An 18,787-nucleotide genomic window follows, 5' to 3' on the forward strand; every position below is an offset into this window, starting at 1 on the left:
TAACGTTCAGACAAACCTACAAAAACATTGTGAATCCTGAGAAATTATCTGCTTTTGAAAGACTTCATTTATACACTGTGAAAGCATTCTGACTATAGTCTTCTGAAATAAGCTACTGGAAGACCAGGCAGTGCCTTGTTTATAAACAGGGACCACTGTTTCCATTTTACTTGAGAACAGTAATTTAAATGATTACAAACCTCAAATTGCTGTGGGATAATCAACTTTGGGACAGTTATTCCTGGATATGGACCCTTTGGTATGATTATTTATTTTAAAATTCTTAAAAGAGCCATGTTACTACAAAAGCTTAAAGGCACAAATGGGAAATTAAGGTTACTGATTTTTATTTTAATAAAAAAATATTTTAATAAATATCAAGGAAACTTGGTACTTTGAAATCTTCAGTATAACAGACTTACTTTATATACTAGACAAATAAAAACACAGACTCACACGAGAAAACTGCTTTCAACAGAAAACTTTAACCAGCTCACCTTAAGAACAATGCAAGAATCATCTGTCCGTATTGCTCCAGCTCTGCACATGGAAGTAAGGCTGCAAGAACATAATAAAACATGTTCACCTATCTTTGTTTTTTATGCACTTAAGATGTTGCAGAACAATCAGCTACACTAATGGAAGGTACTCCCCTCTGCTCTACTGTTGATTTCAATACGTTTGTGTTTACTAGACTTGGGAACATGAGCAAATTACTACAGGCAGACTTGCAGGTAGATTTATAGCACAGAACATCCTGCTGGAGCACCGACCTATATGTACACCACACCTGTCAAACAAAAGGTCTAACCATCAAGTCTGACTGATGCACAAACCTCTTACACCAACAAAACAAGATTCACAACCTTCACTAAGATAAAGCAGCAATATCCACAGAGCTGTCCTGTGCCGCCCACAGCATGGGCAAGCACTTAAAACAATAAGGAAAGAGTCAATATAGGGTTGACAGTCTGACAGCTTGGTCAAAAACCATACACGACTTGCATTAGCTTAGGAGATGTGGTACAGTTCTGATGCTTGTCCACAGGTACTAACGAAAAGAAAAGAAAAAAAAAAAAAAGAAAAGCACGAGTCTGACAGTTGCCATTTACTCTAGCTAGATCCTATGTTGGACAAAGCGGCTCAGATTCAGACATGAAGTAGGTTAAAGTATTTTTACTTCAGGTAAGATGGGCTTGGCTTAGATGGAAGCAATTCCAGTAATTTTAGTAGAAAACGTTGCTGCTCCACTTTTAGGTGCAAATCGCTCCTCCAAGAGGCTTACTATTGTTCCCTCTGTGCCAACACTGCTGCTCAAATGAAAGATCCTTACTCCATTTCAATCGAGGTCTTAACTCAGGTCTTCCAGGTCTATTTCAATTGTTGAAAAACAAAGGAACCTTCTTAGGGTATCCTTGTATGCCAGTCTGGATTCAAACAGAAATTTAACAAAAGGCTTCATAAATTCACAAAAAGAACTCTAATTCTGCACACCAAGGACTCTGCTAATAAACCAGAATGGAGCTCTGCATTAGTTGACCAAAACTGGCATGGCAGAAGTGAAGTCTAATTTGGAAGCAGAAAAAAAGAGGACCTGTGACAATTTCATCTACTACTCTCCCTAGAACAACAGAGAGGAAAGAAGAGATACTGACTTGGAGGGAATCAAGCAGGAGTGGACTTAAAGAAGAAAAACCAGTAGGTCTCTGTAAGGCCTTAGACTATTAAGAATCTGAAGCCTTGAATGCCCTACTAAGAAAGATGACTGCCCAGTGACCAATTAGAAACCTAGTCTGAAACAAGACATTGGATTGTTTTCCTTTTTCCTGCAATTCCCTATTGTGCTTTCACTGTGCCCTTTTCTCCTATGCCTTCAGAAGTCTATCTGAGCCAAAAGTACTGCAAAGCAACAGATGAGATCCTCCACCCAGCTCCTTCCAGTCTGAAGCAGGTCAGTAAAGAACACCAGCACACCTGAGAGCATTCATCCCACAACAAGGAGACAATCCAAACTCAGAACACATTTTTAACTCCAGCCTGCCAACAGCCACATAGCTTGACCTAAGATATATATGTGTATATATATATATATATATATATATATATATATATATATATATATATATGTAATTTCTCATACTTAAAATTAAAATTTTAATCCTAATTATCTGTATCTTCTCTGAATGGTCTAAGAAACAAATAAATCAATTGCGACAGACTTCTACAAGACAAGTGATTTACCTTGCCTTCTTCACTACTTTAACAAAACCAGTAAAACCAGACTACATAGCCAACTGTGGTTGGAAAGTAGTGTGGGAGGTTCCCAGTCCAACCTCCCAAAAAGGGGGGGGGGGACTACCCTCCTAAAACAACGCTACCCTCCCCAATTCTTTATAACTACTTTCATGAATGGGTTAAGTCATCATAGCATGGCAACATGAACAAAAGAGACCATCGTTATCTACCCCACTTGTTCCTCACCCTGAAACTAAAACCCTTGCACTAACACAAGTGTCAGTGAAATTGTTTGGTGAATTGAATCAGAGAACTCACTGACCCACTTCAAAAATAAGCCATGAAAATCCAAAATGAAAGTTGTAAATGCAGAGAATTAGAAGAGATCAAATCGAACAGTATATCAGTAGCCAAACTCTTGACTTATTATTGCTTTTAGTACTTTATAATGACAGGTAATTTTCTCTCTTAAATCACCTGGGTCATTTATTCCATCATCTTCAACAAAACAGATGGGTAAGGATCTTAAGCAGAGTCAATTCTCAGCTTATGAAGTGAGCAACCCTACTGTTACTCACGGAGGAACCTGCCTACACCAAAAGGGAAAGTTTGATTTGAACTATAAAATTAATAACATTAATTCTGCTGTATGAACATATGAAGCTTAAAAATAATTATTTTAATTAAAACACCTGGTAAGTATTAAATTGGTATTATACTCTGTAAGGACACACAATTGACCATAGCCTATTTAAAGTAAAACTTAACATAAGCAAATTCCATGTAAACCCATGTATGAAAGCGAATCCATGTATGAATAAACATTCCTGGTAAAACTGCTGCCCACCAATGTTTTTGTTGTTGTTATTTTTTCTTGTTTACATACAACGAAAAGTGGAAGTTATGCTGTGAGCTTACTAGGTGAGAACAATTTCTTCAAGGGTTTAGGTAATGTAATAATATCTGTGATTATTGCTACCTGAAGTTTTAGTTCACATACAACTTTGCAAGAAGGAAAAAAGCAACAGTTAAAAAGTATTAAACTGTACACTATTTCATTTTAATTACTGATGAAAATTACCATTTGGCTGATGTGAGCTGCATTTCAATAGGCTTGTCCCTTTGTAACATCTTCACAAAAATCTGCGGTAACAATTCTCCATCAACTGACACTGCAAGACATGAAAGAGAACTCAAAACAACTCTAATTCAACCAGTCAATAAAATAAGTGTCAAACAAGTAATCATTGCATTATACTCACCATTTACAAGAGTCATTGATACCTGTGGGTTTTCAAAGGCTAGAACTGAGAAGCATTTCAAGGCTTGCATTCGAACCTGTGTAAAAACATGATATGAAACATAAACATAAATGCTAACTTAACAGCAAAATTGGACCATACTGTTGTATAGGCTTACAGAAATTACTCTGTCTTATCAATAAGATTGTTTGACGATGGATAAAAGGCAGATGGAAACATCTAACTCACAGATTGACTGCTGTGATCTCCCTGCTGGAATTACCCTTTCTAGATTTGATGTTGTGAACTTTTCATGAAAAAGAGGCAAGCCAGGACTGGCAGGTGGGAACCAGCCTTTCAGAAACGGTAGTTTTCATTTGTGGTTACTCATAAGCATGCAAACAACAACAAAAAAAAGGAGGTATCAGAACAATACTAAAGTCTTTTGAGGACTCGTAAGTACCCAAGAGAATCTAAACCACATGCCACTAAGATGTATATTTCAGAAGTCTTTAAAGGTGATTTTAATAAAAACATCTAAAGAGAACCATCCCGTAGAACTGATTCTAAACTAATCTTAAAGCAAATATATATCGTAAGTTGTGCTGCTATTACACAACTTCAGTTATCACCTGTACACAAACGATTTGCAACTTGGAAGGGACTTCCAGATGTCATCTGGTTCAACTTACTGATGGAGCAGGGCCACCTAGAGCTGGTTGCCCAGGACAATGTCCAGATGGTTATTTCCAAGGTGAGAGACCCCACAACCTCTCTGGGCAACCTATACTCTGAAACCATTTAACCATCAAACCTTCCTGGTTACCTAGTCAGGCGAGGCTATAAAGCCCTTAAAACCTCTTTTCTTACACAGGGAAGACCATTCATTATCATCTTCCCAGATAAAGAATCTAATTTAGTTCAGATATTAGACTTTGACTTCACCGTCTACAGTTCCACATAGGTAAGCTGTGTCCATGTCTTTCCATGTTCCTCTTACCACATGCTTAGTATGACAACAAAGCAAATGGAACAAAATTTTGACCTAAAAAACCCTGTCACTAAAGAAAGCATTTGCAATTACTGCAAGTTCGGTTTAGGCTCATGCTACCCTCCTCAAAAAAAAGTCCTAGGAACATAGAAATCCAAAAGTAGATAACAACAGCCCAGACAATAAAACTTCTGTGCGCTTATTTTATAATATCTCATTACAGCCACTGTAAGATCTCTTCTCATCGGTAGCAGTGAAGCCTTACTAAGGAAAAATGGATAGCAGAAATGGATATCTGGCTTCAGAACAAAAGCCTCATTTGACAACATTTCTTCTCAGATGATCTAATGAATACAGTGCGTGCTTCAAAGCAGCCGGAAACAGAGATTGTATATCAAAAAGCATTGAAAAGAGTCAAACCCACAGCTGAAGTGCTGTATTCAAGCCAGAAGAAACAGCAGGGCAGGGAGGTGGGAGAAGGCATTATAGATGTTCTAATCAGAACCACTGAAGTCTACCTGGAAGTTAATTATTTTGTGATATTGCTCTATTAATAGAAGATTTAAAAATTACTACGATTACTCTCTTTTCTAGTACTGTCTACTTAATGGCAATTACTTCGGTAGTTACATGCGAAACACAATGCAAGGATGTGGAAAAACATGCAAACATGCTCTTGAAAAGATTTTCTGCATTGCACTGTAAAAGCTGTAATCCCTTTGTGTTGGACATCTTACTGGTGAAAAATGCACACTCGGAATGATATAACAAGTGGGAAAGATGCTCACATCATCGACTGCAGAAGGGGAAATCCCAACACCAAAGAAAAATAATTGGCAATTCTCCTGGCAGACCTACACAAACTCTTTTCATGGGAACCGAAACCCCATTCCAGGGGGTTTCTGACATTTATTGGTACGGTCCTATCAACTAAATCACTTGAGATACCTACTGGCCTCTACTCCAAGTATTAAAAATGTGCAAGCTTTTTAAATGCTGTTGTTTCCTGTCATGCTCTTATTTATTTGGCTAAATATTAAGAAACTGGGTAGTTAAGTATGAGAATGAAACAGCTTGTGTTCCACAAAAATGCATCAATTACATGAGAAGGCCAAGAATTTCTATTTAATGGAGAATGCTAAGAAAGCAGCTGAGATAACAATAAAGCTGTTAACCCTGGGAGTATTAATAGAGGGAAGTGTATGAAAAGCAACAAAAAGTGGTTCAGCCCTTACACCTAGAATTTAAAAGTTTGACCAAACTAGCAAAGGAATAAACAGTCCTACATCACCCTAGGTAGGACTAAATATGTATTTTAATGCAACACTACATGTATCTTGGTGGTGAAAAAGCGACTTGAAAATTTTACCAAGCTCCTATTTCTTTATTTTAAAAAAGCTGAAGGAAAAAAAAATCAGGGAAGGTTCAAACAGATCCATGGCATGGAAAATTCACCTTACAACACAAGCTGAAAAAAAATCAGCTGATGGAAGAATGAACAAAATGTTCCCTATCATGGTGAAAACTTCTTACAGAAGTTTTACAAGACAGAAAGCAGAAATCTGTCAGTCTCACTAACAAAACATTAAAGACAGCATACTTCCAACTGGATTTATAAAAAGAAACAAAATCCAACAAAACCAAAAACCACCACATAAGATAATTAGGCCCTGGAACAAAACACCAAGCTTCCCTTTACATGAAATTCTTATTTGAAGCCTTGCTTTCCTGCTGAAAGATACTTCAGTTATTGAGACTGTTCTGTATTAGGTTGCAGACCGAAATAAGACAAGAACAATTATGTTCTCTAGTCTTCATCAAGCAGCGAACAGCCTTTTTTAACAAAAGAAAAATGGCACAGAAACATTAGATATTTTGTATTAGATATTGCAATAAAAATAACTCTGGATAAATAAAGATGCTTTCATGTGTTTCTAACTTTTAGAATGATGATATTCATACATTTGGGGAGGAGGGAATAAATGATACCTTCATAAGAAAGTCCATAACAATTTGACTGCTTAGAGATCACAGGCTTGGCTTCTGACAGATTTCAAAATTATTTGCATACCAGGTATCTGCTAGCTCTCCAAAAAAACAAAACAACAAACAAAACACCAAGTTACACTGAAAAGCTTTGGAAAGCACTTCACACACTCAAACATTTTAAGTAGTTTACAGCAGACTCCTATAGCTATGCTTAGGATTTGAAATTTTGGCCTCAGACTGAAAACAGGTAGTTGACCCTCCTTGCCACCACAATATGCGTACACTATGATGCTTCTTCCCAGCAGTGGTATTTTCAGATAGCCAAGGATGGACTTCCCAAAAACATAAGAGGATGGAGCTGAGATGTGTGAGCAGAAAACACTGGTAGCTGGTGGCCTTCACAGATTCCATGTTCATGTTTTCTTAAGGATGACTTCTGTTTAAGACAGTTCACCTTTGCTTTTCTTCTGATTTATTTTTTTTAATCATGTAACATTCAGCATATTAGACAGTCACTTGGTTTGCCAAGTGACTGTTCTCTGTCAGATCAACAAATGCCAACTCTGTTTTAATTAATGATATTCTAACTTAACAGAGCATTCCAAAATAATAGGTCTCATTTTGATAGAAATCCATATGGCAGGTAAAACCAATTTTTATTCTAGAAATGAACATTACACATATTTACAGTTTTAGTTCATACATATATATGTATATTTTTTTTAAATCAACATCACTAGCATCCCTTTCATAAAAATGTACAAAACACCAAATAATTGTAATGTCTTACTTTGTAGGAGGTGGAGACTAACAGATGTGCAATATTCTGAACTGCTCCATGGTTAAACAAGATTGTCTGGTGATCTGGACCCTACAAAGAAAAACATAAAAATGCAATTATATATATTTTTAAAGAACATGTATAAGGTTTCCACTAGCTCCGTTTTTTTAAAGTATTTAAAGATAGATTTACTAGCATGTACTTTGAAATCAGTTGGCATACCAACCTTTTATTTCTTAAATAAAGAAGTCCATCTCCAATTTATAGCATTTGCCCTTTTCTGGTGATCATTTTCACTTTTTACTTCAATAGGAAACTATTATTTTTCATAAATAAAGAAACATGAATAGACTACTTATGTTTCTATTCCTCATATTGGAAACAATGGAAAGCTCCCAACTTTCTCCATAAATCATTTAAAGTATCTCCAGTCACTAACTTTTTTGTGTGTGTAATATTAAACATTTTCAGCAATTCTAACTTCAGAAGAAATGGAATTAGTTCTAAAACCGTTTCCAGACAGAATGTGACAGTGCACTGAGAACAGATTCACATTTTCCTCCTACAGATTATTTTAATTTCAAACATATTTAGCCATCAATCTAGACAGCCATCACCCATTTATTGGCTTCGAGACTTAAGTCAACAATGGCTGATAAATCAATATTTTCCCAAGATTTAAAAAGCATTTGGAATTAAACACAAGTACTGAATTCTGCAGTAGAAAGGTCTCAGAAATTCTGTAGCATGACAAGGCTCAATGAGGTCAGAAACAAACCACAAAACACCAGTGGGGCCCACAGCTCTCAGCGTCTCTTGGGAGATTTGGTCTGTGACTTACAAACACTTCTTTAGAAGTGGATTCATGACTCCAGTCATTTTTTCTTGCATTAAACATCGGCCATGCACAATTTAAATTCAGCTTTTGTAATGTCACAGCATTAATCATACCTCGATACATTTTCTCAACTAATCTGCAAGTGAAGAAAGCATCTTCACTCCTTAATTTTAAATTCAAACCCAGCTGAGTTCACGGGCATATCTACACACCCCAGTATGCATAAGTGATGCTTTATTTTCACATCTGAGATAGAGCTGAAATCAGATTCCTTTTATGTTCAAAGGAACAGTTTTGGAACATCCCTTACCTCTAAGGAAAAAAATAGTATGAAAGTTACTTTTAGATGCAACATATCTGGTGCTTTAAGAGATGCTTCAGCTGCTACTGCCACCAAGAGCTTTCTACCAAAAAAATGCAATTAAAATAGCATGGTTGAAGTAGGAAAACAACTTACATTGGCACACAGAAGTGGCTGAGGCAATGATTTAAAGCCGCAGCTATGCCAGTGTTGAAGCTGAAGAACAGATATTAAAATATGTGAAAAATATGAATGAACTTAAACTTTAAAAAAAATCATATTGACCTAGATTGTTCTAGTAATTCGTGTGTATTACTGATTTTTCAGAGATGAAGAGGTAAACTGCAAACAGGAGGGGTGCAAGTACAGAGGTAACACTTGGGCACATTCATAGATGCGTAACTTGATGTAATGAATATATCCAATCTGTACACGCTGTGTTTGTACGCACCGATCCTGCTTGCTCAATGCACAGTCAGGTTGAGTACCAACTCAGAAATAGAGACAGCTTCAAACATACACCTGAAAGCTTGGTATCACAATGCATCATTCTGTTCTAGTTCCAAGTATCTCCAACAGCAGTGTAATAGCAAGGCCTTTTCACTCCATTTCTCTCTGGGCATCCTAACAGAGTTGCAGAAGCCAGTTCTATTTCAGGGATTTTTTCTCCATATATAATCAAGAGATGTAATATTCCAGAGAGAAGTCATATTTCTTGTATATTTTTCCATCATAAAACGCTGATTTTTCAAGAAGGATAGAACAGTGTAATAATTTATTCCATAACGAAATTTTAAAAGCAGATACCTAAATGTAAATGTACCGTGGTTCAGGGATCCAGCACCAGGCCTAGGACCACATAAGAAAACATTCTCAGAATGGGCCCTGATTACAGGCTTTAGCCTGGATCTTTCCCAGACACGAGATTTTAATTTTCAGCCAGCAGTGAATGTATTACTTATGCAGAGATGTCACCACGTTCAGATATAATTTCCAGCACTATCTTCTCAAATCGTTCATCCTACCGTTTGTTTCCAAACGCATACCTTATCTTTCTCACTTGACCATTAAAATAGTAAAGCTTACCTACTCACATCACTTTCTCTGGAAACAAATCAATTGTGATAGAGAACCTTAGAAAGTACGTTTCGACTTGCATTTTAACAAGCCTTGCACATCAACCTGATTTCAGTTCACTTGGTTTTGCTTGTATGTTGATAGAGTCCTAACTATGTATGCTAAAAACTGCATCCACTCCCCTGTAAGCCAACACTTGCCTTTGCTTAGAATGGCTCTTTTCCAGAGTCAGCATTTTCCACCACTCAATTTTAACTCTAAAAATGCAGTGACAAGCAGTAAAAGCATGACGTACAAGCAGAAAACAACAGCAATATGCTAGGAACCTGAATTAAGGATTTCCTAGCTAAGGAGAACGGGTCTGAGCTTTTCCAGTGAAATCCAAGCAGGCACAAAATGAGGAACCTGAGAAACCCGACCAAACAAGACTCTGGCTAGGAAGAGAGAAAACGAAGCACAAGATCTAAGCAGAGAAGAGTATGCAGAAACAAGGCGCAGAGAAGTTGAGATATGTCACCAGTTGTTTAATGCATAAATCAATTAACACGAAGAGAGAAAAAAAAAAAAAAAAAACATCAATACTTATAGTACCATTTCTTCAGGGAAAATAAGGGTTCTCTCAATCATGGCTTTTTAGGGGGAGTCTTCATTAAAATGTTCTGAATACTGAAACTTTCAGAAATATTCAGTATTTTTTAGTGATAAGAATGTACTTTTCACACAAAGCAGAAAATCCCCTGCTTCACTCTACTAGATGCACTTTATTAAGTCTGAGGATACAGAATTGATGTTTTGTCTTAATTACCAGATCTGAAATCCAAGAATTAATCAAAATAAGAAGGGGACAGTTTACAGCTGCACTCAAGATATGCATTTGCCAGAACAAGAGAGAAATGAGTTCTTGATCAATTTAACATTTCTAATGATCTGTTTACTCAACCACAAATATTTTTCTTTGCTACATAGCTAAATATTTATTCTGTAAATGCAATTATATGTCCTACGATTCGTAGCCATTACTCTGCTTTTCCTGTGCGTTCACATTATCAGCCTTTTCCTCCCAAAAACTTGGATTTCTGAAAATATTCACTGCGAGTTTTGTTTGAGAGAGGCTCTGGGGATGGAGTAGGTGTTGGCAAACAGTAGAGCTGGTTCATACACCCTTTCTTATTCTCTTCTGGTGTGACTGGGCTTACATTTTGTTAACCATTGTGGTGGTTTTACCGTACTGGGCAGCTAAACCCCACAACCGCTCTCTCACTCCCCCTCCTTTAGATGAGGAGGGGGAGAAGTAAGGCGAAGAACAACTCACGGGTTGAGATAAGGATAATTTAATTAAAGGGAAATAATTATAATAGTTAAATAAAGACTACCATGAACTAACAATTTAACTAAGGGGAAAATAAAAAGGGAAAGGGGAAAGGGAGGGGAAAAAAAAGGAAAATAAAAAGAAGGGAGGAAAACAAACAAACAAAATAAATGAAGGCTATATGGAAGTGCAGAGGAAAGAAATTACTCTCTACTTCCCACAAATGAGCGATGATTGACCACGTCCTTGAAGCAAGGCCTCAACGCACGCAGCTGGTGTTCGAGAGGAGGACCGACGTCTTCCAAACGAGAGCCCACCCCCCCCCTCTTCTTCCTGTTTCCACCTTTTATTGCTGAGTGTGACATCACATGGTATGGAATATCCCTTTGATTGGTTTAGGCCAGCTGCCCTAGTGATGTTTCTCTCCTCACCTTTTGCCCACCCCCTAGGAGGGTTAGAGAAAGGCCTAATACTGTGCCACTGCTGCTCAGCAGCAGACACAACACTGGTGTGATAACACTGCTGTTCCAGCTACAAGTACAGAGTACGGCACTGTATGGGCTGCTGCTGGGAAAGTTAACATTCCAGCCAGACCCAATACAACCATGTATCTGCGATGTAACTCAGCAGGAGTCAGCAGAGCTAAAAGGAAGCAACTCATTTGGAAAAGGATGACTGCGACTGTTTTCAGATTGGGTTAGCTACCTGAAGTTATACAGCAGTTTTCACACAGCCAGCAGGGTTTGTGCTGCCACCGAGCTAACCCTGACTGGACAAGCGTTCTGTACCTCCGTATGTAATCAGTCCTGCGTTATTTTTCTTGTGTGCCAACAAGGCCCAACTTTGCAACAGTTCAAGTTACTCAGCCTATTACTGAGATGTTTAAGGGCCATTTAAACACGAGGTGCCCGTGTTTGTCATTAGACAAGCAGGACTTCCTTGTGTCTTTTCCTGACAGTAACTAGGAACAATCAGACAAAACAGCTCGCATTGCCGTTCTCCCACTGCCTGCTCCATGCCCGTACAGCACTTCTCTTCATCCCCAGATAAGGGGAAGCTGGATGAACAAATAATTCCTACTCAAATTTGTATTCCCCCCCCAATAAGAAGACTGAAGGATACACCACTTGGATGTTCCAGCTGCTCTAATTTTCAACTTAAAAGCAGCTCCAGGAGAAGCAGACATTTTCATTCAAATCCTATTAGGTTTTTTATTCTTTACAATGTTTTTGGCACTACGACTTTCCAAATCTACAAATATATATATAAAAAACTAACAGGCAGAAAGGAGAGCCACTGGTGCATTTTTCTTCTTAAAATACCCAATTCCTTTCCCAACATTATCTCGATTCGAACTTCTACAGTCCAGTGCAGGATTTTATCTTACTACACTTGCTTTAACAATTCTATAAATATTAGCAACAGAGTTCCATTTTTAAATCACTCTATAGTCTTCAGTCCCCAGTTTCATTTAACAGAAGACATGAAATGGGATAAACATACATGCAAAACAAAGAAACAATTCACAGTTTCCAAAGACTCGTTTTTAAGAAGTAACATAGACTTTTGGAGGTAAATACTTATAAATACATCAATTTTGGAATATTTTTATTTTTCAGTCTAGCAGATAAATGCAATCTATGATCTTTTAGTTATAAACTGTTTCTAAATGGGAAAGATGCTATAAAGTTCTGATTTTCTATGCTGAATTGAAACTGTTAGTGCATAACCCGCAGGTATAGTAACAAAAGAAAAAATAATAATATAATAAAATAGTGGTGTGGGAAAACTGGGGCTAGAGTGCAGAAAATCAGGATGTCTTACGACTACAAGACAGCCTGAGAACAAAACTGTGTTTGGGGTGGGGTTGTTGCTGTTTTTAAATTAGAAGTTTTCCCAGATTAGGAGAATTGCATTATGTAACAGGAATGAACATGTATCTGGATAAACCTGAAACTCGTAGAGCTCAACTGAGAAGAGTATGGTTTCTCCTCTCAGCTTACACCACCTCTTAGAAACCATTCTCTGGGTTTAAAACAGATGGTTTGAAAGCAGATGCAAGCCGCAAAGAGATGCTCACACTTTTGTGAAACTTCCGAGGAAAAAAAATAAAGTCTTCCTACACTTATACCAATAATAGTGAGAATTGATATTTGCCTAGACTGTTGATTTTGTTTAGTAGTCATATACATACACAGAGACACCCCAAAAATTACTTATTTGCATATTTTGTTTTACTGTATAGAAACATCTACCAACCCCAAAAAACATGACAATGAGTCCAGAGCAATGGCAGTTCAGTCATTACTGTCCTTATGTTCCTGCCACAATATTATCATCTCATACAGTTTCTTATATGCTAGAAACACAAGTCTCAGAGAACATGTATTCTCTTTCTTACTTTGCAGCAATGTGAGAAGATCTGACATATGTATTCCTGTGTATATCGAGACCTACTGAGCAGTGCCATGAGGTGGGAGATAACTGTAGCATCCTGGAAACAAGCCAGAAAATAAAAATTATTAAGACCATTTCAGCATTGCTTGTCAACAGTTTGTTAGTTAAAGAAGTACTAATTCCATATTCTATACATTTCCTAATTCCACATTCCTCATTTCCCAATATAAATTGTTCTAGAATGGAACACTGGAGTTCTCAATTCCATCAGGTCAAGACACAAGACTATTAAAGTAGTACAGGAGATACTTAAGACACAAGTGACAGTTCTAAGAGGCACCCTCATGGCGGGGAGGATAAGGGAATGACACAGGAGTCAGTGCCAGGTATAAAAGCTCTTGCTTTTGTGTCCACAACCTTTACTTCATGGGAAAACAAAACAAAAAGAGAACTCCAAGTAAATCACAGTAAAAGAAAATCATTATACACAGAACTTCCCTTCTGAAAACACAGCCAGTTACTTCTTAAGCCTTATGGCAAGGTACAAAATGACAACATTTTAAAGCCATCAGTTACTTTTACTAGTAGCTCTCAGTCAGAGGGGATAATGTTAAAAGGAACATCAACCATTTTAGTTTGGAAAGGCTGAAAAACTAAATTACTGCCATGAGATGAAAGCTGCCAAACTGAGGAGATGAAAGAACTCAAGGATTCTTCCTGTCCAGAGAACTTATACTGTAAGTTGACTGTACAGAAGTAAATCAGACTCTGTTTTACCTGCAGGAGAATGACTAATAAATTGTAACTCTCTTACCAGGGAAGAAGTGGATTACAAGTAGAACAAAATCTTCATACTCATTAGCTACTTTTATGATAATGAAAATAACAGTAGCCCAACAGCTATGATTCAGAGACGCACAGTGATTTCTGACATTTTATTTCTCAATTATTTGGGAAGTTTCTAGTAATACTTTTTATTTTTAATATTTCTTACTTTTAAATACTTATTATTTTTAAATAAACATGCATTAAGTCTCTCCTACTCTATTTGTATCCATATTTGAGATTAAACAAAGCTTTTCAATATTTATTGTTAAGATTTGTATGTTTAAATATTGTGAATTTAGCAGACTTATTTTACAAAATTTTGCTGCCAACAATCCAGACTTGTTCATCTCAACAGAAAACAGAAAGCAGAGAACAAAAGTGACTTCTGTTTCAATTGTTTGTTTCTTAATCACTGGAAGGGATCGACATAGTGCAGACATATTTGCCTTTTCAGCATCTTATAGGAAAAGTTACTTACTAGGAACTGGAGTACTTCCAGATACACCAGCTGTACATCCATGCTCATTGCATTCTTATGTGCATAGGAAAAGCAAAGGACAAACTATTCTAAGCAGTATTCTTAGAGTCTGGTTTAGAGTAGCTCCACCTGATCTTCTGCCTTTACACGTGGCATATAAACAAACACCCTGACTGATTCTCAAGTGCAGCGTCCTAGGGCTTGCAAGGAGTTGGTTTGGTTGTGGGACAACACTGGGTATTAAATCCTCAAGTGTATTTTATTAGCGCTGGTGGTCATAACCATCACAAAGTGTCTTCTTGATTCTCCCTCACAAAGTAAGCCTGCAGTAGTGGGTAAACTAAACAGGTACTGGGTTTTGGGCATATGACAACTAGAACAGCAAATTTCTACAAGAAACCAAAAGCAGCTAATGAGCCAACCTTGCTCACAAGAAAAACACATTAAAATCTTCACAAGTCTTAACAGGTCTCTGAAACTTTTATGCGTCTCCTTCCTTAAGTTAAAGCAAAACAGACTGATGACATCCCCAGAATTCCTCTGTGGTGTAGCACATTTGACCCATTAAAACAGATTCTTGTCTTTATCTGTTAATTTTAGAAAGCTCCCACTCTGTAAGCTTTAACACACTAGAACAGCATTATAATTAAAAGGACAGAATAATCTGCTTACAACTTACAGTGTATAGGAGATCCTCTGGAGTTACAGGACTAATGAAAATGGTACGGAGACATCGTAGGCAGGCTTCAATAAACTTCAAATCTGGCGATAGTAATCCTATACATATAAGCAAAAACTAATATTCAGCTTCATTTTCTTGGCTTATTTAAGTACTTTAGAAACATTTACTTACGCAGATTACAGTGAGAAAGAAGTACCTTGCAATAAGGCTGGAATAATATGGCAGTCTAGTAGGGATTTGACATTATTCTCTGTACCCATTGCAAGGCTTCCCAGGACCACTGCACATTCTGTTCTCAGTTCTGTGCTGGAGGTTTCTTGCTGAAGCAAATACAGCAACCTGGAAACAGAATTACTTTTAGAGAAAATTCAAATACTTGTCAGTTAAGTAAAAAAGTAATCTAAATCCTGCTATGTAAAGAAGATAAAGTCCTCAATACAAGGATGAAATCCAAACAAAAGAGTACATCGAACATTTTTGTCATGAGAGTATTTTTACACTATATGTTCCTACAAAGGTTTTACTTGCTGTTATGCTAGGAAGGTACCACACTGCTTTTTCTAAAAATATAATGCCACTGTAATGAGATCCAGGATGATGTCTTTCAGGTTACCAGGAAGATCCCAAATTTGAATTAAAGGAAATGAGTCTGTAGTTTGACGTCAGTGGGAAAGGGAACCTCACACATTACTCCTAACACCTAGAGAAATGAATACTGCTGTTGTGATGCGTGTTATCTTTGGCAGCAACTTCTTCCGGATCACAGCTGCAAAATAATTCCATCATCGAACATTAACATCGGTGCTAGGAGTTTGAACACTGAGAAATTAGCCTATAAGAACATAAAGCAAGCCCACAAAAGTTTTATATGCAGAAAAGTAGCTGAGTAGTAGGTAAGCATGATCACTTCAGCGTTAAAAAAAAAACCAAACATCTTGCTAGATGTGTATCTTTGGGTTTCAATCACTATGGATAATTTGTAGTGTCAAGATACCTAGGAGATCTTACATACTTCAGATTATGTTGGTAGCACTCGAATCACAGCAGAGGTCACCAAACACTTTCAGTATCAATCCGAGTCTCACAAAGAGCCCAGAGAGTAACCAGATTCCTACCTTGTACCAGCACAAAAGATAATCACTTTAAGATCGGCATCATTTATAAGATACATTTAACTAATGATTCCCTCATCACAAGTCTCAGCAGAACTATAACAGGTAAGATGACTTGGATATTGAGATACAATCGTCTGTGTATGCAAGATACACAGTCTCTTTTCTAGATTTATTGTGCGATGATAGGAATGGTCTCAGTGTAGTAATGCACTGCTCCGTCTGGTTTGAAAGGGTCTCTTCCAAAACCAGGTAATACACCAAAGCCTTCTCCCAGAGCACAAAGGCACCAATCAACATCCATCCCATTGCTGAAGGGTAAAGAATTAGCTACTCAGATGAACAGACCCCTGAACAAAATCCTCCCAAAGCTGACTGCCAAAATCAAAGGCAAGCAAAAAAATAACCAGACATACAGTAGCTAAATGCAATTTAGGAACACAGGACTGGAAAGGGACAGTTAGGGAAGTACCATCAGCCCCTAACAAACAGGTACTCAGAAGGGTATCTTAAACACCCACTCCACATGCTTCCCTCTTATATAAGGCAGATCTGCTTCTTAGAATCCCTTAAGTTCAAAACCTAGAATAAGAGGCCAACAGACAAAACTACGTGTTTAGAGGAATAGAGCTGAGATCAAAGGTCTATTCAATACCTAGAAGCAGGACATGCATTACGTCTCAAACTATCACCTAACAAGGTCTTGGAGAACTGCAAAACAATCATCCAGTTTTGCTAACCATTTTTTTGAACAAAAAATTAGTAGATGTACAATCCAAAAGTAATCTGCTCTGCCCTAAATGCAAGTTAAATACTAACAAGGAAGATAAGGTTATTCCAGTGTCACCCAAAGCACCACTGCACCCTTTTTCAGATGTAGCTAATCTGACAGTGGAAAAAAAGCTCTAAAACACAAACACAAATTGCAAAAACAGTAATTCCATCCTTCAGTTAGCATGTGTGATGCAATCAACCCCAATACCTTTCCTCCTTTCAAATTCTTTCAGATTCAAAGAACCAGACTGGTGTAAATTCAGAATAGCATACATTTCAGAATCGCTTCTGTTATTGTCACCTTTCCACACATGGAATGGATGTAAAAGGCCCCATGCCCCCACTGTTTTATCTGAACGATCATTTACTCTTGATGTTTAGAAAATTATCTGAATTTCTTGTATAAATCTCTATCCATACTTGTTATCAAGTTTGCATTGCATGCATATTAGCCCTTCACATACATATATAAACCTTCTAAAATTTCCTACAGGGAACAGCTAACAGTCACCTTTCCTGGAGCACTTTGGCCTCAAGTGGCTCAGTGTAGCTGATCTGCCGTAAGGTTTTCACTTCACTCTGGGCACCTCTTTAACATCAATGGAACAAAGCAGATAGATAGATAGGTAGATAAAAGGCTCAGATTATCCATGGTTACACAGCACAGCTCACATAACACTTGGGCAAACTCTAACTGTACCTATGTGATCGGCTTCTAGAAAAAGAACAAAAAACATACTTCAGCCAATTGCATTACATGCTTCTAGAACTAAAAATTCTGACGCTGTCTTCTTTGAAGTATCAGCTGTGCAATGTTTAATATAAAGATAAGTTATGTTTTTGAAAGACCATAAAAGAAGTAAAATACATAATTAAGGTTATGCAAAATTATCAAAAAAATAGAAGCATCTCACTTCCAATCCTAATAGGACTGAATAACCTTGTGTTACCATTACTTCTTTATAGACAGCTGCTTTTGATCTAAGCCTTCTAGGTCAGGGAAGAATTGCCAGGAAACAGAAGCTTCTTTGGTAAAATCCAAACGCACTGAGTGATGCTGGCTAAAACTGATCCTTGAAGAGATGTCTTTTTGGACACCATGGTACTATATGGACAGAGCAATCCCATCTACTGCCCTAATTGATATTCTCAAGTTGCAAAGAAAAACCCCAAAATTCTTACATAAAAAAACAACACCTGATAGGAGTTGCCACAAGCAGATCAGAAGATGAGTAAGTTCTTTGCAGTAACCTGTACAGCTGTTTTAACACCCAAGACTTGACTTCATTTCACCGTTTCTGGCTACCACACACACAGCAAACATTTGCAGTGCAGTTTTCAAAATATTCTTCTAGTAACTACACTGCTAAGCAACAATTACATTGTATGATGTGTAGTACTTTATGACAAGTTTGGCTTTATTTATTTATTTATTTATTTATTTAAATAGCAAGCTGAAAGATTTGACTTCAAATAGTCAGGGCATTTAGAAAACACACAACAACCAATCCAGACCAGCCAGGAGCAGAAATCAGCAAGGACATATGCATAACCTTGCATCTTGGCACAGGGAGTAGAGAGTAAAAAGAAAAGCCTATTAACATTCAGCTTCAGGTATAAGTAGTGTGTCTATATATACATATATTTATTTATTATAAATCTTCATATATATATGTATGCATTTATTTTATAATTATTTTAAATGATTTACTATGTACAAAATAACTTAAGTCTTGCTAAAATTAATTCCTACT

General features: G+C 37.1%; 1 protein-coding gene across 6 annotated transcripts in view; it reads right to left on the bottom strand.

Moving 5' to 3' along the window:
* Positions 1-18,787, bottom strand: part of ARMC8 (armadillo repeat containing 8) — a 74,966-nt gene that overhangs the window by 30,086 nt on the left and 26,093 nt on the right. For 5 of the 6 annotated variants that reach the window (XM_068692481.1, XM_068692479.1, XM_068692478.1 and 2 more), the window contains 8 exons: positions 15,344-15,486; positions 15,145-15,242; positions 13,164-13,256; positions 8,533-8,592; positions 7,247-7,327; positions 3,498-3,573; positions 3,317-3,407; positions 498-558 (listed from right to left, as the gene is read on the bottom strand). In XM_068692481.1, coding sequence (XP_068548582.1) covers positions 498-558; positions 3,317-3,407; positions 3,498-3,573; positions 7,247-7,327; positions 8,533-8,592; positions 13,164-13,256; positions 15,145-15,242; positions 15,344-15,486 — 703 coding nt within the window. The remainder of the gene's footprint in view (positions 1-497; positions 559-3,316; positions 3,408-3,497; positions 3,574-7,246; positions 7,328-8,532; positions 8,593-13,163; positions 13,257-15,144; positions 15,243-15,343; positions 15,487-18,787) is intronic. The other variant, XM_068692480.1, reaches the window with a different exon arrangement.

The sequence above is a fragment of the Anas acuta genome, chromosome 9 (assembly GCF_963932015.1).
Source record: "Anas acuta chromosome 9, bAnaAcu1.1, whole genome shotgun sequence".
In the NCBI taxonomy this organism is placed as follows: Eukaryota; Metazoa; Chordata; class Aves; order Anseriformes; family Anatidae; genus Anas; species Anas acuta.